This window comes from Peromyscus eremicus, chromosome 15 (genome assembly GCF_949786415.1).
Source record: "Peromyscus eremicus chromosome 15, PerEre_H2_v1, whole genome shotgun sequence".
In the NCBI taxonomy this organism is placed as follows: Eukaryota; Metazoa; Chordata; class Mammalia; order Rodentia; family Cricetidae; genus Peromyscus; species Peromyscus eremicus.
Window position 1 is genome coordinate 11,563,413 of NC_081431.1, and position 26,723 is coordinate 11,590,135.

General features: G+C 44.0%; 1 protein-coding gene across 1 annotated transcript in view; it reads right to left on the bottom strand.

The window, feature by feature from the left end:
* Positions 1-10,679: 10,679 nt before the first annotated feature.
* Positions 10,680-26,723, bottom strand: part of Dusp10 (dual specificity phosphatase 10) — a 40,762-nt gene continuing 24,718 nt past the window's right edge. Inside the window, exons 3-4 of the mRNA XM_059280490.1 lie at positions 15,940-16,311; positions 10,680-11,446 (exon numbers count right to left, since the gene is read on the bottom strand). Of these exons, the coding sequence (XP_059136473.1) occupies positions 11,181-11,446; positions 15,940-16,311 (638 nt within the window). The 3' untranslated portion in view covers positions 10,680-11,180. The remainder of the gene's footprint in view (positions 11,447-15,939; positions 16,312-26,723) is intronic.

Here is a 26,723-nt window from a genome sequence, read left to right on the forward strand (position 1 = left end):
AAAATGAAGTAAGTATTTGTTGAATAGATAAATGCTAAGGCAAATCACCTTAAAAAAATCACCCCAGGAAAATTCCAGTCACTCACATCCAGATTAAGAAAAATTATGCATTTCAGAAGATTTTCATATATATATATATATATATATATATATATATATATATATATATATATACACACACACACACACACACACACACACACACACACATACATATGTATATATTGAACTTCTGTTAACTTATGGATGGAGCCTAATGTTCTTTCCTCTGAGCCTTCACCTTGTCTCTATTTAGATGACTGGCCACTTGAACTTCCGCCCAGTGGCCCACCCATGAGTCAGAAGTATCTGTGAGGGTTGATGATTGTCTCACTAAGTTTCATCTTGGAGAAGTGACATTTGTCCGACTCCTCGTTCTGCATTAGTCACTTGCTACACACTTTGCTCATATGAGCTCATTAGCTCACTTCATCCTCCAAAAATGTGATGTAGGCAAATAAGACTCAGAGGAGCGAAATGACTTGGCAAATGATACATAGCATTCATGACTTGAGTTTCTATTATTCAAGAGGAACTCATAAGAAAAAAAAAGTATGATATTGAATCTTCCAGGATACTTCAGAGGGCACTTACCCAGAGGCAATACCCTGCCTATCATAGGATGAGTGTAATAATGAAGAAAAGATCATTGTCTCGAGTTTTCATGCCTCACTTTGAACTTCAGATTTATCTACTCTTGAGTCAGGAGGAAATAATTATAATTTAATCATTCTCTGAAGTAATCATCATTCTAATATGTATGCCCATGGAGTGCTCAGCAGCCTCATGATCAAAATTTCATTTTTAGTTTAGTACCAAACCTAAGTGGCTTCTGAGGAATTCTTTCTAAGCACATCTCCCCTTTTAGTAACAACAAACACACATCTAAGTTGCTGAAAGCACACTGACCAGGTGACGGGTACAGATGCGGGATGAGCTAGAAACTGAAGAATCCGAGGGCCTAGGGTATGGATGTAGGAAGCCAATCATCAGGCACTAGAGACTTTTTGGAAGTAGATTGGGCTTCAGAAAGTTTAACTCTTTCAATAATAATAATAAATCAAGAGGGAAAAAAATGAAAGGAAAAAGAATTCAGAGTGCTGTTAGTAAGAAATAATGTCCATGAGTTGAACAAGAGGGGAGATGAGCAGACATGATGAGTCACCTACACAATGCAGGAACGCCTCCCTTTAACCTTTGCTGAATTTTCACTGGGACTGTGAAGGGTGGAGGGTTTTGGTGAACTCTACCAGCTGCAAGTCCTGTGCAGCCCATAGGATCGTGTTCAGTCCATTTTTGTATCACTTAGCATTTCTGAGACAATGAAGTGTGTTTTCTAAGTGGTAGAATCTGATTCCCTGAGGACATTCTCTGGCCATTGCGCCTTCCCTCTAATAAGAGTGGAAGTATAGGGGATTGACATGCCCTCACCTACTCAAGGAAACTTGATCTCATGACTAATGAGAGTTGATGAACAAATGCGCTAGCTCCCGTCCCTACTAGGACAATTCTTTCATGTTCTACATTGGAAACAAGATCTTGTTTTTTAATTTGTTTATCCATTCATTTCCCTAAATCTTGGCCTTAGTCCTCCTCTCCATTGCCAGTTTTATTGGATCATTTTGTCCACTGCTTCTTTTAAAATCTCTGCCTTGATTTCTGCTTCAGAAAAAGAAAGACAGACAGAAAGAAAGAAAAAAAGAAAAGAAAGAAAAATTGAAGTTTACTTTGACCGTCACAGAGTGGGCTAATAAGGAATGAGCCACCCTGTAGAAGATGTTATTTAAACGTTCCTGCTGTGAGGCACATGGGACAACCATCCCCCGATGACGGCAAGGGACCAGTTCAAATGACAACGGCAGACCTACATTTTGGTCCCCACATCTTCAGGCATGACATAATGTATAGAGATCGGACAGATTCATAGAATGATCTTTGGTTTTTGTCTTCAGGTGCATTCAGGCTTCTGTTTGAAATACAGCAAGCCAAAGGGAGAAAAGATGCCCAGATGCTTGGCCATGAGTTATGGAGCATCAAATGCCTCTCAGATCAGTAACTTTACATCTAGTACATTGTTGAAGTATGATTTAGGTGAGCCAAGAGAGTGGGTGGTGTGGTCCTGAGAGCTGGCACCCCATCAGAAGCAGGAGGGCAGCAATCATCAGCAGATGCAACTCTCCCCTTGTGACCTTTACCCTTATCCTCGGGGCGTGGTTTGGGGCAAAAAGAGTAGTTCAACTTTAGCCTTGAATTACAACACTATTTGAAGCAATATTTGGAGGAAGCTGATGTCATTGCCTGACTTGCTGTCATTCCAACAGCCCTGTCTCCTGTAAACGATTTTCTACACACTGGTTTGGTTGTGCAAAAAGAGCTAGAGTAGATTAAAAATGTTTGCAAGTTTCTGGCTGTTCTTGCTGTGGAGAGGCGGAACCCAATTGCCCTCCCCTGGAATTTGTGCTTGAGTTTGTGATTTCTTTAATGACAGAACTTTGAAGAAGTGATCTGAGACATCTGTGTGTATGTGATTTTAGAAGCCTTGCCACTTGCATCTCCATTACTTGGAAAGTAACTACCGTGTCTTGAGAAAGCCCCAGCACCTTTGAGGAGAGGAGCCAAGGTATTCAGTGGACAACTCTGGCTGAATTTCCAGTCAGTTAAAGCAGCACTTGCAAGACCTTGATAATATATCCTCCAGCACCCCTAAAGCTGCCTTAGTTCTCATCCTGATGAGTTTACGGCCTGTAAGGACCTGTCTGTTGTACATGCTTGAAACAAATGCATGAACAAACCCAACAATTTGAATTCTTTTAAGTCACTAGGTTTTGACATGGTTTGTTATGAAGCCACCAGTAGCAAAGGTGGTAAACACAAGAGCAATACTGAACTCCTGAAGGATTGTAGGGATTAGGGACAGCAACAGAAACTGAAACAAAATGCAAAGATTTGATGCCTTCCATGTTTCCCTTTTATTTCAGCCATTTGTCCTATGCAGAAAAGAGATGAATTTTGAAGGAAAGTGGGACTTTTAAAATTTCTTTCAGTTATTGGCTCCTGTTACAGATGCTACAGCAGATGTGTTTTGATTAATGGAGCCACTCCACATGGCTCTTGTAACCTGTGAGTACCTGTTGATATGGCAAATGCTTATTTTTCTATAGTTGTTATAAATCTCTTAAGAAATAATAGGAATTAGCAAATTATAGCACACAGACCAAATCCAGATGGCTGTATTGTTAAAATAAAGTTCTTTTAGACTAATTAGTCCGTTCTTCTATGTATTATGTCTCTCGAGTATTTTGATAGCCACCCTATAGCCTTCAAATCCTAAATTGCTTATTATCTCATTACACAAAAAATTTTTGGAGGACTAGTTAAGGCCATCAGAAGCATTGTACTTTCACAGTATTATAATTACCATTACTGTCCTACCTTAGGGCTATTTCAACTTGATAGCCCTATGTCAAAATCCAGTGCATAGGGACCTTAGTTGTATATCCATCCCCTTAGACACCACACAGGGGGTAACAGTAGTGACTGCATCTGGTGAGAAGGATGAAATAACGGATATAGATTGTCACAGACCATGGGTACCTGAGTCACCTCTTATTCTATGAGCTTAGCTTGCTTCTCTCCTATTTATCTTCTATATGATAATGAAAAGGTTGGGAAATACACCCTAAAACATTTATGGGCCTCCAAGCAGAGAACTTCAGAAGTCTAGTGAGTTTAAGAACAAAGCAACATGTTTCTACCATTTATACCTCCTACCACAGAGAAGGGGACATAAGTGGCCTTTTTAGATTTAGGAGAGAGCATCCACTTACTGAGATGAAAGGTCATTAGTTCTGAGTAAAATCCAGAAAATGGAGTCTCTACTATGGCTCAAGGTTACCATGTTAGATGTTTTACACTCTGATCCTGCAGAACTGATGACACTAAAAATCTCTATATGAGATAGCAATCCTATATGGAGCCTTTCCCCGTTAAGTAAATCACAGAATAGATACCAGAATAGATATTCAGAATTCAGGAGCAACACCATGTGGATTGTTTCGGAAAATCTATCCTTCCTTTAGATAGCAGTTTGAAACTGGAGGCTTGATCAGGTACCCTAAAGTTACAAGGCAACCTAAATTTCCCATTATGAACTAAGCATGGTTGAGCCCTGCATGTATCTACATAAAGCATGAATAATAGCATTTCATCATCAATGGGCATGGAATACATACTCTCAAGCATAAGCAAATGAATAAGCACTGACCCACAGAGCCATGGTTCTGCTCCAGTAAATCTTGGAACCTATGTCTATAGAGTCATGGAAAGTTCTTGGTAAGGAGTCCTTAAAAAACAAGCTGACCTTGTTTAAAGAAAGCTTTGTATAATAGCTTGTCATCAGAGTGAAGGGGCTACATCATTGTGTCTCTACTCTACGGTGATCCAGAATGATAGATAAAGGAAAAATACCCCAGTATGTATAATTTCCATCAGTGAATCTCACTGTTGATTTTTTTGTTTTTCTAAAAGGAGAGAGAAGCAAAGGTATGAAGTTACATTGCTTCATGGGCAGTAGTTGACAGTTTTAGTAGCTTATTAGAGACTCTGAAGAAACATGGTGAGGTAAACAAAATTGAAAAAGGGACATGTAGATGAATTGCTAAATGGCCTTATTAAATAAAAAAATGTGGAAATTGGGGTTAAAGCCTGAGAAATCAGAGGAACAGGAAAAGCCACAGCTGTCCTCACCTCACCAACTCTGTAACTTCCAAAGAGAGCTACTTCCTGTCTACCCACGCCTATATGCCTTTCTGTTCTACTATCTCATTTGCTCTCTCTGCATCGCTTCCTGTTCCTGCCTAGCTCTGTCACTTCCTGTCTGTCTGCCCAGACCTCCAAACCTTTATGGTTAACTAGTGTTGGAATTTAAGGTGTGTACTACCATGCCTGGCTCTGTTCCCAGTGTGGCCTTGAACTCACAGAGATCCAGAGAGATCCCTGCCTCCTGAATGATAGGACTAAAGGCGTGTGCTACCACTGCCTGACTTCTGTGTTTACTATAGTGGCTGGCTTTTTCCTCTGATCCTCAGATAAGCTTTATTGGGATGCACAAATAAAATATCACCATAGGGACAAGTTAAAGGGATCAACTTTTCCTAGTGGGGGCAGGTTGTCCCCTACCCACAAAGACTAAATGTTAGGACAGAGTATCTTAAGACTGATCAAGTTTACCAATTCTGAGGATTCTGAGTATCTCTGTTCAGTCTGCCTTCTCTATCAATGAGCTCCTGGTCAAAGTCGCCATGGTGGTCAACATGGAGTGCGAATTTGCAATCAGGCACATGATCATCTACTCACCCAAATCTAGTCTGACTATAGCAACTAATACGTGTCCAACCAACTCCAAACAAAGCCAACACTGATTTCCTGAACCAGCAAACCACCCTCGGGGGAATTACTCAGCTATCTGATGACCAAACCATGTTTATCCTGGAAGGCAATAGTATCTTTCTACTCCATAGAAACGTACTTTTTATATGGATTTGACTTTCCTACTTACAATAGCTTGCCAAATACAGCAACTGGACACTTAGAGAATTATTCTTACCCATCACCATGATATTTCATGCTTTGCGTCTGACTGAGGAACTTACTTAGTGGTGAATTGTGCATGGAAACAGGTTCCTGCTCACAGAATTCATGAGTCCCACCGTGTTGTCTAGCACTCTGAAGCAGCAGAAAGAAGAGCGGTTCTTCTCATAAATCTGTTGCTATGCTAATGAGTGGAAATATTTTACAGGACTAGAGTAATGTCCAGTAAGATGCAGTCAAGTCTGAGTTATCAACCAGTATATGTTGTTTCTCCTTTATCCAAGATTCCTAAATCCAGGAATCAAAGGATAGAAATAGGACAAGCTTCTCTAGCTGCTGTCATTGAAGAACAAAACTTGTTCTTTCTAGCCTTAAATTTATAAGTTTTCCTTCCTATGGTAGAAACACTTCTACTGGAAGATGCAATATGGATCCATTATGCTAGAAGTTGACATTGATGGCTACCTTGGGTACCTTATATTTGGAATCAAAAGTAGGGCTGGACAAGCACTGGACTGAGCTCCAGGAGTCTTGCTGAAGAAAGGGAGGAGGGATTGGATGAGCCAGGGGAGTCATGATGGGGGAACCCACAGAGACAGCCAACCTAAGCTGGTGGGAGCTCATGGTCTCTGGACCAACAGTTAGGGAGCCTCCATGGAACTGACCTAGGCCCTCTGCATGCATGTGACAATTATGTAGCTTGGTCTTTTTGTAAGGCTTCTAGCAGTGAGATCTGGACCTGTCTCTGGCATTTAGCTGGCTTTTGGGAACCTGTTCCCCATGCTGAATTACCTCACCCAGTCTTGATGCAAGGGGAGGAGCTCCATCCTGCCTCAACTTGATGTGCCATGCTTTGTTCAAGTCAATGGGAGGCCTGCCCCTTTCTGAATGGAGATGGAGGAGGAGTGGGAGGGTGAGTTAGGTCAGCATGTAAAATAAATGGAAAAAAAAGGTATTTAAATAAAATAAATTTTAAAAAATGATTTTTTGATAGATGTAGAAACAATAAGCAAGCAAACAAACAAGACAGAAAAAACAAAGGTAGGGCTGGAGAGATTGCTCATCTGTTAAAAGCACATGCTGATCTTACAGAGGTCCTAAGTTCAAGTACCAACACCCATGTTGAGCAGCTCATACCTGCCTGTAACTCGAGCTCCACGGAATCCAATACACAATTCTAACCTCAGAAGATACCTGCACTTACATGCACATACTCAACACACACACACACACACACACACACACACACACACCACAATTAAAAAGGAAATACGCATTTTTTAAAAGAATCAAAAATAAAGTAGATTTGCTCTCCTGGCTGACATGATTGTGACTGTCGCAATAACTCGGGCTGGAACTGGACTATAAGGCTAAGTAGAAGTACATCTGGAATGCTGGAGTGTCTCTTGGACTGCTATGCCTTGTAATTAATTGCTTTTGTTGCTCTAACACAATAAATGGAAAATCATCTCAGTTGGCAAGGTCTTGGCCCTTCGGAAGGAAGGATGCTCTTGCTGAGGACAAGGGATGCTATGAGCAATGAAAGAGGGAGTTTTATAAATACTATGACAACAAGATCAGCCCCGACAGGAACTACCTTTCCTGGAATCCCCTTGCCAGTGTCTGCCAGGGTAACAGTGCGTCAAGAAGTCTTAGAAGAAACATGCATCGAGTTGGGAAAGAATCGAAGATAAGTAGTCACCACACTGCAGAGGGGGCACCTGGGAGAATCTCAGTGAGCATGCATTTGCCTTGACCCTGTGACTTCCCTGGACTTAGCAGAAGCCATAATTTCAGCTCCTATGCTCTCTCCAGGTCCCCTCCTTTACCATCTTCAAGTCATATGCTAAGTGTACACATTGAGCAAAGGGTGCTAGGTCCTTCAAGCGTCCCACATCAAGGTGGACAGAGTGCTGATGTGGATCCTAGCTTGCTTTTGTAATTTCATCTTTGCACCCCTCTATTTCAAGTCCAGTTTTTCTCTCTCATGGCATTACTGACAGAGACTTCAGGTCACATCGCAGAGAAGCAATACTCTGTCATGAGTCTTCCAATGTTTCTGCTTTTGATCAAATCCTGATTATTTCACACCATTGATGAAAGTAACCAGAGACAGAAATCAGGAGCCAAGGACACTATTGCTGTCATACCACCTTCAAAGGGCAGCTCTTCTACAGGTGGGTAAAGCTATGGCTCCTAAGTATTTTATTACTCATCCTTTTGATACTTCTACATTTTCTACTGTGCCCTGTCCCAGTATCCACCTACAACAAATGATGGGTCAGAGGGTAGAACATCTGAGACTTAAGATTAAAAATATGATCACGTATGTCTATATAGTTCAGGCCCAAGTTCCAGTTCACAAATCAGATGAAGGTTAAGACTGCTTAATCTGCCATTTGACTTACCAGGCTTGCCCCTCAGAAGACCCAGAGAAATTAGAACTCTTTCAACTTTTGGAATATGATTTAGATCCTAATTTCACATTAGTGCTCTACCTTCCCATTTTCCCCTGTTTCTGGTCTCTTTAGCTTTTCAGGGGTCATCTCTCACTTGCTGCCAGTATGTGATCACTGAGTCCTACAAACTTTTTTTTCTCTATGCCGTTTTGCAAACACCTTCTTGTCAGCTTCCTTCCTCACTCTCCATCCCGCCTACCTCAGCCCAAAGTTAGCTAGCAGGAGCACTCTGGGAACTGAGCTGTCTATCCTGATTGGTACTTGCTGACTGGAAAAGCACCTGTCAGCAACTGAAATCCATGTGGGGGATCTGGAGCTGCTCTGTTCATAGCAAAATAACGAGGCCTACTCAACCTTTCTACGTCATTAGGTATATTACAGATTCATTCTATTAAATCATCATATTCTTTCAGCATGGACCATGGACCCTGAGAATGACACATGAAGAGGATGGAGACCGCTTTCTCAGAAGACACAATCATTTCCCAACTCCATCCTGAAAGTCCCAGGCAGCTAGTGAGACCTGGAATGCTGGGGAAGCTGCTCTCCAGAGCAAGGGCAGGGCTGCTCCAGTGAAGCGATTAACATTCCTCATGAAGAAATGGAGGCTAAGTGACTCAGAGCAGATTAGGAGAAAAGACCTGAGTCCTTCTCAGAATTCTTGGTATGCTGGTTGGCAGGATTCCTGTCTGCCTGGAGGAGGCAGACCGCCTCTTAAGCCCCTAAACTTCCAAACACACAAATCATGTCCACGTGGCTATTGATTCTTTCCCTTCCTTTGCAGAAGAAATGATTTTTTAAAAAGGCAAAGAGAAAGAAGAGAAAGAGAGACAGACAGACAGACAGACAGACAGACAGACAGACAGACAGACAGGGAAATTTTTCTACCCTATCACAACTTGAACATTTAAACCTTGGGAATGAGCCTGCCACACTACTGTTTCTAAGTCACTGTGGATCAGAAGCAGACTCTTCCAGTATGCTCTGGTTGACAGTAAAAAACAAAAATAAATCAACAACAACAACAAAAAACTGTTGACAGTACAGAAACACTAAATAGAAATTTACTTTTTGCCCACTTCATACTTTATATTAGACCAAAATAATTCCCACTAGCTCTCAGTTAATTCCAGTTATGTTCAATTTCCACTTTTCTAATGACAGAAAAATTTAAATGACTCTTGGCAGACAAGCTATTTGAAAACAGAAATCAATGTCAAAATATTTCTGGTGTAACATTTGTAAGCAAATGTTCACAAAAATATTTATGTCAAATGTAGTCACATAGAGCCAGCCAGCCACGCTGGAATTCTTAGTGCTTACTCACACCAAGCAGACGTTGGAGTACTGCAGATCTTCCTGGGGGCTGAGTCCCTCTAGACATGCACTCTAACAAAATGTGGAAAACACTGGGGTTATACTTCTCTCCCATCGCGCTTCGAACTGTCTGTGGGTCAAATACCCAGCACTGTCACCACCAAGGTGTACATCAAGAGCCGAGTTCTATGGACTGGGGAAAAACTGGGAAAAGCACATTTTGCAACTTGTACTATAGGGTGAATGTCCCTAAAATTGTTAGGTGAGCTAGTGTCAATAGTGGGACTGGGAAAACCATAAATAACAGATTGTCCCTGATACTTACATATAGCTACCAGGGAGATGACTGGATTCTAAATCCTTAGTTTGGCAATGATTTTGCTTTCATGTCTGATGGCAGCCCCTCAAAATCCCAAGTCCATTGTCCCGTGGAAGAGGATGGGAGGGAGAGGAAAGGGATGTGGTTCTGGGATGCTCAGCCTCCCTGAGCATCCTCCCGGCCTTACACCCTCATCCCCATCTCCCCAGATAAAAACCCATGCTTTATTTCTAACTATGTTGTGTGTACAATACCAGAGGCAAGAGAAGCCTGATTCTAACCAGATGAAAGAGGAGTGTGTGCAAAGAACGACACATCCCCAAACGAGCTTCATTTATATAATGAAAATAAGTCTTCACACCACCATCAAAAACACACCAAGAATTTTTTTTTTTGCGAAAAATATTTTTAAATAAAGTTTTGTCTTTTGTTTTTTTACATTCTGATATACATATATAACAAGGTTTATGGCACTGTAACCAGACTCAAATCAAAAAAGAGTAACAAAAAAAGAAAGAGGAAAGAAAGAAAGAGAGAGAGAGGAGAGAGAGAGAGAGAGAGAAAGAAAGAAAGAAAGAAAGAAAGAAAGAAAGAAAGAAAGAAAGAAAGAAAGAAAGAAGAAAAAAAAAAAACAGAGGGAGAGCAGGGGGAGGGGAAGCCACTGGTATTGTTGAATTCCTATCTCCAAGCTGGTTCTATCTGTCACTCCAGTGCCAGCTCTAACTCACCCGCACACACCAAACACCATTTTTATTGCACACGTGCCAGCGAAGGCACATGGAATAACGGCCAGTTTCTATTAAAAAGAAAAAAGAAGAAGAAGAAAAGAAAATTCTTGCAAACCCACAGAAAGGGGGAAACTATCCAGAGCATGAAACACAAAAAAATCAACGATACCCTCTGTCTCTCCAGAGCACATGAGGTCATCTATGACCACTGAGGCTGCCCGCCCTTCTCTTCACACCTGTGAGCACAACAGGGCCTGGTTTGGTGGGGTTTGTTTGCTACGCGGTTGGCCAGGTAGGTTCCAGGTCTTCGAAAGGCGATGTCTTTTCCACCTCCTCTGGCTTCCTTGTCACTGAAGTGTGGTATCTTCGGTCTATGAGCCCGCACAGACAACTTAGTCAGAAACTTTACAACAGCTAACAAGGAAAACTGGGGAGAAGCAAGTTTCATAATCTTTTTATTTGTTGGCTTAAAAAAAAAAATGACCTCTTTAACCTCTTTGCAATACCAGATAAAGAGAAGTGGTTCTCAGTGGCATCAGAAGTTATAGTCTCCTCACACTTATTAAAAATAGAGTCTCTAGACAAGTTTGTTTCCTTTCACAAACATTTCCCCAACTTTAAAAAAAAAAAAAACTGAAAAAAGAAAATCAGAAACAAAAACAAAACCAGAACCCTCTTCACGCTTGTTCATCTCCTGACGGAGCCATGGCCCTTCCATCCTGCCTGCCATCACACAACCGTCTCCATGCCCATCAACTTTGGTGTAAGGATCCGTGGTGTCACACCATTGTTCAGGTCTTCCTCAAATTCCAGCAACTGCCCCATGAAGTTGAGGTTCGGGGAGATAATTGGTCGTTTGCCTTTGACGAATTTGTAAGCATCAGTCATGGTCATCCGCGTGTGCTTCATCAGGTAGGCGATGACGATGGTGGCGGAGCGGGAGACGCCAGCCTGGCAGTGGATGAGAAGGCCCTTTCCACACTGATGAGCTTCCTCTGTGGGACAGAGAGACAGGTGGTCAGGGGGCAGGGGAGAAGATGGGGAGTGGGAATGGGGGGGGCAGAGGGAGGTGAGCGCGTGCTTGGTGCGGCAGGGTTTCCTTCTGCACAGGAAGAATAGACTCAGGTGGCTTTGAAGCAGAATGCACCAGTGGATTCTACATGTTCAAGTCACAAGCTACAGAGTTGGCTACAAGCTACAGAAATTGGCTACAAGCAGGAGCTGCTAGTCTGCATCCTATTAAATTATTAAAAAAAAAATTGGGGGGAGATACACATGCCACAGTGTGCATGGGGAGGTCAAAGGACAACTTGGAGGAGTCCGTTCTCTCTTTCCACAACGTGAGTTTGTGGGGATTGAACTCAGGTTGTCACTCTTGGCAGCAAGCACCTTTTACCCACTGAACCATCTTATTGACATTCATTTTTTTGAGGTGTGTGTGTGTGGGTGGGTGGGGGGGTACATGTTCCCATGTGTCTGTGGAAGACCATGGTTGATATCATGCGTCTTCCAGTTTACTCTCCATGTTATATGACACAGCATCACTTGGTGAACCCAGGGCTTGCTATCTCTGCTGGTCCAGATAGGCAGCTTGCTCTGGGGTGCCCCATCTCAGTCCCTTGTGCCATGGGATTCCAGGCAGGCTGCTGCAGCTGCATGGCCTTTGTGTGGGTTCTGGTGATCTGAGCCCCCATCCTCACGCTTGCGTGAGAAGTGCAATACCTGCTGAGCCATCTTCCCAGCCCCCTACAGTTCTACATTTAGAGACAAGACAGAGAAAGGGAGTCATCTGTGGGAACAGCACATGTCACTGGAGATGGGGGAAGACACACGGACACATTCATGACAAGCAAGCTACTAAGCTCGCCATAAATGTTACCGGACCTCTCTTTCTCAACTATATTGTTCTTTTTCTGTTTTCTCTAAAATCATACCAGTGACAGAAAGGAAAGGAAAAGTAAGAAAAGGACAACAGAGGAAATGGAAATTATATTACATACACAAATGTTCGTGTATGATACAATTCTTCTGATAACAATGTTAATTCTACTTTCTAGGTTATATGATTATATGACTGAAAAACTAGTGTTATTAGTAATGTATCTTCTACATGCAGACACACACACACACACCCCTACCTTTCTTTATCCTATAGAAAATTGTTCTCTATAAGAGCTAACATTTAATGCACAAGATTTACTAAATCTCCATGGCAGAGAAGGAATAAAGCTCACCTAGAAAGTTCCTACACTCAGCTTCTCACCAGAGACGCCAACTGTTGTCAAAGTTAGGCTTGTAGAGTACTGACCTACTGCATGGCCGGCCCTCTCCCGCGCACTGAACCCCTCACCCCCACAGACACTGTTCCTACATGGCAACCATTTGGAAGGCAGGAGTCCCAAGTAGCTTAGAACCAAGAGCGACAGAAACTGGCATGTTTAATATTAAAAGCGTTGGCTGCCTGTTTGCACTGGGCATTTTTTGACACTTCTAGATTAAAACCAAGGAAGGGTTGCTGGAGGAATGCAGGCCAGTGATAAGGTAGACAAGAACTGGGGAAAGAGATTTATTCCTTAGCTTAAATCTGCACCGGCTGCTCACCACTAGACTAAGTGACAAACAGGATGTAAATCTCTTTCTTACCAACCCATAGACAAACTTGTATCAAGAGACCCCAATCTCCCTTTGCCAGCTTCTCTTCGGCACACACTAAATGGCCTCCCAAACCAAGAACATCAAACACGGTAGTAAGAGAAAGATCAAGGTGCACCATGGCTTTGACCACCTGTTCCATTAACACACTAGCTGAGTGACCCCCAGGACCTCAGTCTTCCTGCCTGGATAATACAAAGGACACTAGCTCACCAGCCTCTGGAACTGTGGAAACAAAGTCATTTGATTCAGGGGTTAAACTGGCATTGTTACACCCTAAACCTGGCCATTGCGTAGTTTATATTAAACTCGGGTGAGTGTTATTATGCTGTGAACCCCCTGAAGCCATACTATAAAATTTCAGTGTGTCCAATCAGAGGGCAAGGAGAATGAAGTTGAGCCCAAACACGTGATCCTGAATTGCTCTGTGGGCTAAATGTTGCTTGTTATTAGTTTTGTTTTCTTCTAAAAGAACAGGTAAGCCTGAATAATCCAGAAGGAATGTGAGCACCATGGCTGTAATCTTAGAGCAAGCCCATCCCAGGCTGCTCGCTAAATGGAAAACAATTTCCCAACTTCCTCCACCTGGAATTAAGTCAGGTGGACTCTCCTTTATAACAGCCTCTATTGATCAGGAACTTCCTTGTCTATCTGGTGACAGGCATTTCTTATTCACGATTCAAGGCTTAGCTCTGATTTTATGAATAAAGGATCCAGGGTATCTTTACCCAGTGTTAGGAACTAATTAATGGGGCATGGTAAACATGGGCCCAGAGTGTTGGATACAGAGTCCTGGCTAGGAGTCTAGAACACTGGGATGCTAGGCCCTTTGTTTTTATTTTTTAATTCTCATTTTCTCCTCTCTCCCTCTCCCTCTCCCCCTCCTCCTCTCCCTCCCTCTCTCTCTCTTTGTGTGTGTGTGTGTGTGTGTGTGTGTGTGTGTGTGTGTGTGTGTATACAGGTATAGGCATACCACAGCACACAGGTGGAGGTCAATGTGGGTCCTTGCCTACCACCTTCGAGACAGGATTTCTTGTGCGCTGCAGACACCAAGCTAGCTCTCCTGTAAGTGTCTAGGGGTTGTCCACCTCTCATCGTGCTATAGGAGAGAAGGCATTACAGATGTGTATGCCTGCACCTGACTTGCCTTGGGTTCTGGGGGTTCAAACTCAGCTCTTCACTCTTATGCAGCCAACACTTTCCCCATTGTGCCTTTCCCTCAACCCCCAGTTCCCTCTTAACACTAGAATTCCTGACATGGAAAGGTCACCTTACTTCTGAGTTTAGAGAACACTCTGGCTATCCTTCCAGAGTGTCCATGGTAGGGCCCAGCATTGAAGGACAAACTGGAAAGGTAAACATACAAGCATGTGTTCAGAACTGCCAGCTTGCCAGGAAATCCATCACCCTGGTGGCTGCTAAACTTGAGACTATTTTTTTCTGTCAAAACAGCAACAATCATGAGTGTTCTTGAGACAGATACCAGTGGCAACCAGAGGCAATAATGTGAAGCACTGGGCTGCCTCTTTGTGCTGATGAAAGTTGGGATCCCTTGGAAACAATGTTGAGAATCTGTCATCTGCTTCTACTGTCCTAGTCACCCTCTGAGTCTCGACACAATGCTACAAGAGCTACAAAAGCTAAGGTCATCATCGATCTGGTGGTGGCTTCCTTCTGAGGGTAGAGCCTAGTGTTGCTAGAATTTTCCTTTGGGGTCCTACAGGGGCCTGATCTCTCTTGTTTCCCTGAGCCTGAGACAAAGCGTCAACGAGAACATGTACACTAACATGAGCACTAACATCAGTCTTCGTCACTCAGCGTTTATGACCTGAGATCACTCAGGTGGAAGAAAACCATTCTTCCTTCCCTTGTCTGCAAAGATGCAATGCGTGAAGGGACTCAGCACAGCATGGGCTGCTTTCTGAAGAAGTTTCTCCAGAACCAACCCTTTCACAAAGGCTGCCTCTGCCTCGGCCTCCAGTGAAGAGGCCACGCACACTGGAACTCATGGTGCTAAATGGAAATCACTTTCCCTGTGCTGGATGAAGAAAGCTGAGCGAGGTGGTCCGGAGGTTTAGGGACAGTTAGAGGTCATGTCACAGTCTCTACTTGGAGCCTCCTTCAGAGCGGGCGGGTTGGGGGGTGCTGCACAGACTAGGCAGCAGGACCAGCTCTGACCAGTTCCTCATGTTCCCCTTCATTCTTCTGGTCTTACAATATCTAACTGCTAACCCTCCACCATCCCTTCTTGGTAACCTGGAGGATAGATAGGAACTTCTGGTTGAATAGACGTTGGATAGAGAGTGATAATTTCTTTAGTCTGAATAGGAAATGGCTCCACAGACTTGTATCAAATGCTTGGTCTCCAGCAGGTGGTACCACTTCCAAAGGTCTTTAAAACTTTAGAAGGGGACCCTTGCCTTGGGAAGTAGGTCACCCATTGCGTATCACTGAAGGCAATATGTTGTCCTTGTCCCTCCCCTCCTAGTCACCATGAATTCAGCAGTCTTCATTATACATTCCCACTGCCATGCTCTGTCTCAGCACAGGCCCAGACTCAACAGAGCCAAGGACTGAAGCCTCTCAGATGATAAGCTAAGAGAATTCCCCCCTTCAGGACAGCCTCTCAGGTAGTTTAGCCAAGGAAATGGAAAGCTCACTAACTCAACTATTCTTTTATGTCCATCCAGATAGTTCCAGGACTTAAAGAAAGGGCTATGGTTTAGGTAGTTTATTTGTTTGTTTTCCTCTAACATAGGAATAAACCTTGGACCTTTTAGCAACCCCAGAGCTGGAGGGAAGGGAGAGCTCCCCCGACACCCTGGGAGATAATTACCAATGAATTCAAATGCCTCTTCAAAGTACTGCCGTAGATTCTGCTTGTTGCTGTCAGTGGCTGGCAGCCTCTTGTAGTTGAAGAGGCCTTTCTCATAGTGGTACAGGGGAAGGTGAGTGGTGACATTGATGACGTAGCCGATGTTGAGCCTCTGCATGGTGTCCAGGTCCTGAGCATCTTGCTCGTTGCCGAGGAACAGGAAGGGCAGGATGGGCGTCAGCTCTGCGTTCTCGATGTCAGGGGTGGTGGGGACAGACTGAGGTAGCATGCTCGAGGCCGCAGACGCGCCGCCCCCCACCTCCCGGCACTCTTGGAGCTGGAGGGAGTTGTCACAGAGGTTTTCATGGTTCTGTTTAAAACTACTGAGTCCCCCTGGAAGGAAAACGCAGAAAGGACGTGTAAATAGAATGACAGAGCCCACAGAAAATGTCAGCTTCCCCACAGAGATGGCTGTCATTGTGGCTATGTACATGTTTAACATTTCTAAAATAAAAACAAAAACCAGAAGTCTGTTTGGACACGCAGAGCCAGCTTCAGATGGCTTGTGCTCCTTATTGCACAAACTGGGCCAAGGTGCCTGGGAACAAGTTCCACACAACACCCAGTCATTTCATCAACTGCAAATTTGATTTGCTTCTAACAGACATATGGTCCCTGGCCTATATAGAGCCTTGTGCTTTGGGAGCTGAGAACAGCGGGGATGATACTGTCCTACAGAGAACTTCTGCGTGTATCCTGGCATTGTGCACATGTGTCTGCACCACTTATAACTCACCTCACAGAAAGCCAAGTTCCCTCCTTATGCAGCGGAACAGTTACAAGCAGGCGCTGTGGGAAAGCAGGCTATGCTGGCTGCGCCCTGCCTGCCAAGTCACACAGGCTCATTCCTCTGTGTGCCTCAGTAACCCCACAAGCATATACTGTGTCTCTCTGCATGTGAGTCTGAGATGGGGGATAAAAACAGGTCACGCGTCCAGTCTACCCTCCACCCCCAGGCTTGCATGGTCACTCTGCATGGACAAGCTATTTCTATTCCTGTTATTTCTTTTTTTTTTTTTTTTTTTTTTTTTTTTTTTTTTTTTTTTTTTTTTTTTGGTTTTTCGAGACAGGGTTTCTCTGTGTAGCTTTGCGCCTTTCCTGGAACTCACTTGGTAGTCCAGGCTGGCCTCGAACTCACAGAGATCCGCCTGGCTCTGCCTCCCGAGTGCTGGGATTAAAGGCGTGCGCCACCATTATTCCTGTTATTTCTATGGCTGTCCAAAGGTAGGAAGAGCAGAGGTAAGCTGGGACAAGGTAAGTTACCCCTGGGAGAATGACTCAGAATCTACAGGACTTTCCACACAGGTCCTTGACATCTGCAGATCTTGACTTCCAGGAGAGTGGCATCTGAGAGTGGCCCAATTTCCTGCACTTAGCTTTTCGAGGACTGTGAGTACGCTAACCCGCTAATGGTGACCTCTGACGGATCTTCTAATGCACACCCTGAGCTTGAGGCTCTGCTCTAACTCCAAGAGCCGAGTCTGAAACACTTCAGAGGTCTACCCTGCACCTGCTTCCCCACTTTCAGCATGCAAACATGGCCTCCTGTTAGTACAGAGTCACTTATGGAAATCACACAGCCACAGGGGTGTGATTAGACATACAACGATATTCACATAGCACCATCTGCTTAAGGGTGGGAGCAGAGACCTGGCTCCACAAATTCTCCTCTGACTTACACCTTACACACACACACACACACACACACACTAAGTTTAAAAAAGAAAAGGCTAAGTAAATACCAAAACAAAACTTAATAAGTATGTTCATCCATGGAATATTATGTAGCCATTAAAAGAATAACTCTGTAAAGAATATAAAAATCAAAGAAAATGTTTCCATTTAATGTTAAATGAGAAACAGCTCATTTAAAACATTTTGAAAAAAAGCCTAAAGCCTACACACAAAAAGAAGAATTAAGGAAATTTATGGATCACAGTTTGTCACTTAACTTTCCCTTTCTTATGTTACACGCAATTACACATGGACAAGCCTGAAGGATTAGGAAACTCAAATTCTACAAGGTGCATGAGACACATTAAGAGACATCCAGGTGGAGTCACCAGATGAGCATAAATCCCAGGAGAGCAGGATGGAACATTTGAGGCCTTCTGGGGAAGGGGGAGACACTTGGAAGTTCCTAGAAGTAATGTCTTGCCAGTCACATAGGTCTTGATAGTCCCCAGGCATGAGGCCAAAAGCACAAAACCTGAAGAAGATATATGACTGTGCTAACAGAAGGGCAGCACGTCTATTTGTCTACCAGCTTCTGAATGGACACCACATTCCTCCCCATCTCAGTTCTGACCACTAGAGCAGGGGACTGAGCAGAGCATGTCCCCAACCAATGGGCATAGCCAGCTGTAGAACAGAAGACAAGTCATAGTTTCCGTAGGAAATGGTAACGATCCACAGACAACTTAGGAGGGCCATCCTGTGCTCAGACTATGTCAAAAAGGAGAAAAGTAAAGAAAAAAACTGTTTTTAGGAGAGCACATAGGAGCTTTAAATTCATTTGGCTTCATTTCTGTGATTAAACTCTGCCCTTGTTGTTATCATCTGTTGTGAAATCATTATACCCGGGTGAGTAGCATAGAGGGAGCCTTCCAACTACAAAGAAAAATGCAAGACACTAGAAAAACATAACCAGTGAATGCGTAAAAACTGCCCACTGCCACTGTCCCCAAACTCCACAGAGGACACTGGAAGGAGCTGTGTGGAAATCTGCTGGGCTCCACAAAACCCTCAGTAAACAGCGCCATGCTGATCCTGCTAGGGGAACCTAATTCACTTTTTCCTTAAGAAAAAGACGCTTGCAGCATTTTTTCCATATAAGTTGAGAAGAAGAACTGGGCAACTAAACTCAAAAGAAGAGGCTAGAAGGTGGGAAAGGAGGATTCTCATTCTTCTTTAGTGTACTCAAGCTGTAATTTGTCTTAAAAGCAGCTAGTTAGAAAAGAGAATCAAAATAAAAGCATGCCAAGCCCCCTTCCACCCCCATACACAAAAAATAACCAGCATAGAGCTTTTTAAAATTCAGTCTCTGCCCCTCCTTTCCCAGTGACATCAGCCGGAGGCTCCCCACCTGCCCAGTTGCCATAGCAGTCACACAAAGACACACAATGACATCAGTTGGCATGATATCAGCTCTTTGAATGCAAACAATACAAGAAGAACTACTTTGTTTAAGGCCTCGGGTACAACTGTGTTCTGGGGAGCCAATGACGTAATGCTAACAGGTGGCAAGGGGCCTTCCATTTGCCTAATGGGGGAAAAAACATGGGGGAGGGGCAGGTCAGAAGGAGTCTGAGACTTCTACCACAGGGTGTTATGTGCCAGTGTGAAATGGTGTGTGTTGTATGTCTGAGACATGTGGGAAGGACGCTTGTGCACTATCTGCAGGCAGAGGAGAAGGGAAAGGCCACGTGACTCAAACATGGACAAGGAAGTTCTCACCCAGGGTCTGAAGAGAGCCTCCGGTTAAGTCTGCTCATGCCAAGCATCTGTCCTCACACACGGGTGGTGTGCAGTGACTCCCTGTCTTTCCTGGATGGCCTTTAAGGCATCGTGAAACAGTAGTATCTCACAGGAGGTTTCAGGGAACTCTGCATGGAGGTTGTTCATGCCTCTTAGGGGTGAGAAAGGGATGAGGTGGGGCTGGGATTGGTAGCAGCAGGGGAAGAGTAGAGCTATGGAGGTCATTTTTGGCCCTCTGACCCTATCAAAGGATTACTTAATGAGGGGCTTTTAATTATGTTTGGCATGACTACGTAAGAGCTACAAGGGGCTGGGAAGATGGCTGAGTCAGTAAAGGGCCTGCAGCAGAAGCATTACAATCTGTGTTTGGATCCCCAACACTCCTGTGAAGGCAAGAAACAACATGTCTGTAAACCCCCCTGTCCTGGGGAGGAGAAGACAGGGAGATCCCTTGTACTACACACACACACACACACACACACACACACACACACACACACACACGCACGCACGCACTCCACAAGAATCAAAGCATCACTAACAGACTGTCAGAGTGGAGGGAGTACAGTATGGTGGTTGAGGACACATGGGCCCAGCCTACAGTGAGGACTCAGTCTCCTAGGTACTTGCATGAATCCCTTTCCCTTAGGAAGGCTCAGTTTACTGTACATCAGGAATATGAGAGCCTATGCCTAGTGCTGGGGTAGAGGACACCTATGTGAAGGCTTATAGATACATCACATGGCATTCAATACATCGCATCTCATTATGCTCACATCATCACCATGGCCCTCACCTACACTCAATTTAGTAATGAGAAAAAGCTGCTGGAATCAGAGCCTGCCCTGCCAAACCCTTGCTATGAGATCCTAGGCAGGTTTCTCATCTGTCTCTTCCTCAGTTTCCCCCTACCAAAGACAGAGATAACAATAGTGCCTACCTCAATACTATCCTAAGAACAAAATAAGTTAACAAATATAGTTTGGCGAAATCATATTGGGTATGTGATGAACACTTTGTTCATTACTAGAAATAAAAGCCAATGTCATACAAAAACTCTGACAAGTGAACGTTCTAGAATTTTCACATTTTAATATTTATTCATTTGATATTTCTTTGTAGATCTGGCTAGCTTGGTACTGTGTCAACCAAGGTAGCCTCAAACTCATGTCATCCTCCTGCCTCAGGCTCTACCCTGAGTACTGCACCATCTTGCTCAGCTCAATTTTTATTTACAAAATAACTAGGAGCCAACTTATCTAAGAAGTTTCAAAATCTGAATAACATAATTCTATCTTAAAGTAAACCACATGCTCCGTCTCTCCTGAACAACGGATCTGACTTTCTTTCTTTACCCTGGATTAGCTTTCCCAATAAAAATTTGGGATTCCTGTTTTTGCCAGGAACTGGGCTTTTAAAAAATGAAATGGCTTTTATCCTTTTCCCCAGTCCCTGACTCCAAACTGGGTAGGCTTTGCACAAACAGCTTGTGGTTATCAATGCAAATATTTTTGGGATATACACAACAATGCGGAGAACAAGCATTTTCAAACCTTGTCTCAAAATCGCATTTCCTCGGCTTTGAGTCCATGAGTTTGAAAGGTGATTAGAAAATATCCAGCACCTCAAAAGAAAAACACATCTGTGCTACCTGCTATGACCAGGTGAGTTCAGGGGCAGCCCAGGATGGTGACACATTCTCACTGTGGTGAAAAACCCTCTTTTGTAGCCACACTTCTGCTCCTGTCCTTAGCTACTGCAGTGACTTCTGTGGCATGATTCCCTGACTACCGGGCGAAAGACCTGATGTTCACATGCAGAATCTATAAGCAGGAGACAGCCATGCTCTACAGAGGACAGCCAGAGTGAGGCTTAGCCAGAAATGTAAGAACACTGGCTGAAGTTCAACAAATAGAATTAGTGTCTACAGAAGGGTGCGGGCTGCTATTCGAAAACTGGACTCCTACTGTTTGAGGCAAGAATATTGTTTTCCTTACTGTGTTCCCAGTCAGGACACTGGTAGCAGTGAAGATCAGGGATTGGATGGAGCAAGTCTGAATTAAAACCCAACCCCAGCCCTAACCATCTGCATTGCCTCCAGTGGGTTTTTTAACGCACCTGCACCTCAGTCCCCACATCAGTCATTTGGACATATCCATCCCCCAGATCTCAACGCAGACACAATACTACACAATAGATCTTACATATGACAGGATTATTGGCATATAATAAATAGTATTTTATAGACCCCCAGTGGAAACAATAATACACCAGGTGTAGTCTCCTAAAGTTCTGTAGGCACAAAGAGAAGATGAAAGAATACAGCTCAAGTGTTTAGGGCGAAAATGTCCAGAGATGGGGTCGGAGCACTTCACACCCACCTTAATATGGGAACTACACGGAGTTCCAGCCACAGCCATCAAAAGGCTTTCTACCTTTCATTTTCTTTGAACTTATTCATATACCCCACAGACGTGATTGGCTATTTGACAGCACCAGTGATACTAAGTTCAATACCAGGAGGCATCCGTTAGGTTGTCTGAGGATCCTGTGGAAAGCTCTATGTCTTTCCCAAGGAGCGGGAAAGGAAGCCATACTGAAGAGAGAGGAGGGGAGCGAAGGTGCTGTCTCCTAGCACAGAAGGGATGAAACAAAGACAACGAGAAACAGGAAAGGAGAGACGAGAAGGGTGAGTCCAGCCGCTCTGTGGGTGAGTGCTGGGGAAAAACTCTTCTTACACATAGACCATTTGGTGGCTTCTTCAAACCAGCGTGGCTGCCTTCACTGTGAAATGCCCAGTGTATGAAAAGACATAATCAAGGAGGCATCTTTAAACTTTAAAACCAGTTTATAAGCCGAGTGGGGGCCGTGTCTTGTGGGTGGGGGTCCTCCCTGGAAACGTGTCTGCAGTTAGCCCTTTACATTTGAGTGTTTCAGAGGAACTGAGGAGGTGCAAAGCCAGCTGAGGTGAGCAAGCAGCAAAAACTGCATTTCTGAAAAACTTGAATATATGAAAAAAGCATATATTTGTAGAAATGATATGTAAGAATACGATACATGGTCTTAGAAATTATAGAAATGAAATTATGATGGGCTGGGGATATGGCTCAGTTGGTAGAGGGCTTACCTAGTATACACACAGCCCTGGGTTCAATACTCAACACCACATAAACTGGGTATAGTGGCATATACTTGTAATCCCAGCACTTGAAAGGCAGAAACAGGAAGATCAGAAGTTCAAAGTCATCCTTTGTTACAAAGTGAGTTCAAGGTCAGCCTGGGCCATGTGAAACCTTGTCACAAGCAAACATCTTGAATTATGAAACAAACACACACACACACACACACACACACACACACACACACACTTCTGCAAGCAACTCAATCCATTAAGGACATGGTAACCTAGAGAAAAGGTACACAAAACACACTATGTACATACACAAAATATTTATATAAAGGACATGCATACCTCTAGATCCTCAACAGTTGGGGTTCACAACTTTTCTCAGAGCTGTTCTCGTAAAGCTTCAGCAACCAGACGTATGTGTGCAAAATGATGCTAGAATATTCTATTTTTGTATTTGTCTCTTGTTTATGTTTCCAGATTAATTGCTTTGGTGGAAGCTAGCTTCTTGGGGAGAAGGCTTAATTCCCTTTGCACATAGGACCTATCCATCTCCTACAGGGGGACATGTATATTCCTGTGATGCTGGGTACAATGGGGCTATAGGAGAAGTAGGGAGGTATGGGTCTGATCTCATGAAAATCGTTTATGAACACTAAAACACAAAATAAATGTCTGTCCCTGGTGTCTACTTTAGTGACAAATCCTAGGTAGAGATCACTTCAAAAATACCACATGTGACCAGGCATGGTGATACACTTGTGGTCCTAGCACTAGGGAGAGGCTAGAGGTAGGAGGATCAAGAGTTCAAAGCCAGCCTCAGCTATATAGGAAGTTCAAGGCCAGCCTGGCTTACATGAAATCCTGTTTCAAAACCAAAACCCCTCACCAACTATCTTCTTACCTCAGTCTAAAGGTCATTTTAGTTCCTCGCATTAGTTACTCTAACTCAGCTGGATTTCACAACATTTTGAGAGAAGAAAGGGAGAAAAATTGGCAAATCTATACCAGAATTTGCTCGAATTTGGAATTCATTGAATTATTTCTTTGGATTTTGGCCTAGACCATTGATGCTTACAGGAAGTAGACACTGTTCCTCAGGCTTCTGAACCTGTTCATTTCTGCTTCCCTCCGAGCGTCTGCCACTCTTCTGCCTCAACTGTGTGCAGTGAAAAAAAAAACAAGAACAAAAACAAAAACAAAAACAAACAAAGAAAACTAGCCACTGGAGAGAAACTATACTGGACCATGACTGCACTGAGACTCCATATCCTTCCTGATGTCCGTGTGTGCTTAGCAAGAGGCGTGCTTCTGAATCTGTGGTCCTATAGACCCATCCATTGGCAGTTGGGGGGATGACTGCTTACATTTTGTTCATGATGTTTCATGTTTCTTTTGGTATCATCTTTACAAAAACCTCAACAGGAATATGCTTTTAAAAAGTCGTGCCCAGGGTGCTGAGTGGTAGCTCAGTCAGTAAAAAGTGCGTGCTTGGCAAGCAGGAGGACCTGAGTTTGGATTCCCAGAACCCACATAAGGAACATGGCTGGGTGGCATGAATCCCAGCCCCGGGAAGGCAGAGACAGGAGGGTCCCCAGAGTTCCCTGGACGCCAAGCGTAGCTGAGTTGGTGAAGCCTCAGGTTCGACAAGAGATGCTGTTTCAAATAACAAGGTGGAGAGTGAGGAAGACACAAAATGTCAACCTTTGACCTCCATATACATAAACACAAAGAGAGAGAGAGAGAGAGAGGGAGGGGGAGATAGAGGGAGAGAGAGAGAGAGAGAGAGAGAGAGAGAGAGAGAGAGAGAGAGAGAGAGAGAGAGAGAGCGCACGAGCGAGCTGCACATACACACAAACACCACCCTTCCCCCCACCCCCCCAAAAAAAACCTTTGCCTAAATTAAGTAGAACTGAGTCAGAAGGATCCTATGATTTATAAAAATTGAAAATCTAGGTTTTTTGGGGAGCCTTCCAAGACATGCTGACCCTGGAATGCTTTCAGAGTTTACATGATTCCTCTCTGCCCGCCACCTCCCGCTCCCAGCTCTGAAGCAGTTCAGGGCTCTTCCAAGGGCACTCCTTACAGAACTGCTGGGGATTAAGTCTGCTTGCAGAGGAGAACCAATCCTCACCAAAAAGGTGGTCTTCGATCAAAACCCCATGAAGGGAGGTGTCCTTCGGCTACCCTCCACAGCCCACAGCCCTCAGGCTTTAACAAGTAACCTGCATTCAGGAAGCTACACATTTCATGTGTGTGTTTGAATAACACAGGCGGATCAAGGCTGCTTCACAAGTATGTAAACACAGCCTGCTCCTTTAAACCTGTGACCTCATTTATTTACATTAGTACAGAAAGCACAGCCAGAAGCGACAGCTGATGACAGTCATGTAACTTTCCACAACGACAACAATTAAAACGCTCCAGGCCTGCTTTCACGCACATAGGACTTTTATGTGAACCGGTTTCAAACTGTAAGATCTCCGAGTCTCTGTGCCAAGAACCGACTCAGGCTTAGCACAAATCAGTGTGATTCAGAGGTGGAGCAGCCCTGGGCTCTTTCCATCCACCTGCAGCTGGCCTCTGCCTCCTGTTCCTCCCCTTTCCCCACTTCTGACCTCCATAGTACACTGTTAAATGTACACACCTGACACACACACACACACACACACACACACACTCACACACTCACACACTCACTCACACCACCACTATCACTACCAACAACAACAAATAGGTTGGGTGAAGGCTTGGGTATGAGAAAATAACCAAAGGACAGTCAAGTCCTGTTTTCTCCAATCTTGCATGTTTTACAATTCTGCCTCTTGAGCTAGGAAAGAACTATTTCCTGTTGCTTAAGTTACACAGCCCATGGGGTTTTGTTAGAGCAACCTGCTGTGGTCTGGATGTGCTTTGAGCAAGTACTCAAAGTCCAAACACTAGGAGCTTTGTCTGTAGGGTGATGTCCGCAGGAGGTAGAGCCTTTAACAGGCAGGGCACAATGGGAGGGATTAGGGTCAACAGGCCCTGGGCTTGGAAGGGATGAACATATTTCTCGTATGAACCAAGTTAGTACCAGTGAGAGCAGGCCTAGGCCCTGAGTGTCTCTAGCTTCCATTCTTGGCATATTATCTCTTTTGCACATATTTCCACAATGGAAATGTTATCCACAATGAAGTCCTCATTAAAGGCCCAACAGACAGAGCCACCTGATCTTGAACTCCCGGCTTCTAAAACCATGAAATCAATAAAAATGCTCTTTGTTAAGTATCCGGCACTGAGCATTTTGTTATTGCAACAGAAAATTGACTAATACATAACCCGAGCAGACTAATACAGTACCACTTTTCACTTTAGTTCCCAGTTGTACTGGCTGGTTTTGTGTGTCAACTTGACACAAGCTAGAGTTATCAGAGAGGAAGGAGCCTCAGTTGAGGAAATGCTTCCAGGAGATTCAGCTGTAAGGCGTTTTCTCAATTAGTGATCAATGGGGGAGGGTTTAGCCCATGATGGCTGGTGTCTTCCCTGGGTTGGTGGTCCTGGGTTCTATAAGAAAGCAGACTGAGCATGCCATGTAAAGCAAGCCAGTAAGCAGCCACCCACCCCACCCCGCAACAGCCTCTGTACCAGCTCCTGCCTCCAGGATCCTGCCCTGTTTGAGTTCCTGTTCTGACTTCCTTCAATGATAAACAGCAATGCTGAAGTGTAAGCCAAATAAACCCTTTCCTCCCCAACTTGCTTTTTGGTCATGGTGTTTAGTCGAAGCAATAGAAACCCTAAGACACCAGTATCTCTCTTCTCTCTCTCTCTCTCTCTCTCTCTCTCTCTCTCTCTCTCTCTCTCTCTCTCTCTCATTCATATATATATATATATAATAGTACCTACTTTTCAAGAGTCACACCAGAACTTGTGTGCTACCTAAGAACAAGGCTCCTGGGAGCCAATCCAAGTTGATACCATACCTTATAGTCAAGCCATAAATGCTTCAAGACCAGTATGGCGGGTAGCAGTGGGTGGGGTAGGGAGAAGAGGAAGGATATGCCTTAACCACCTGTCAAGCCCATAAGAAGCAAGCTCACAGAACCTTCTAGAACTTTAGTTCCACTTGCTGGCAGCAATCACAGAAGCCATCCTTTCTCAA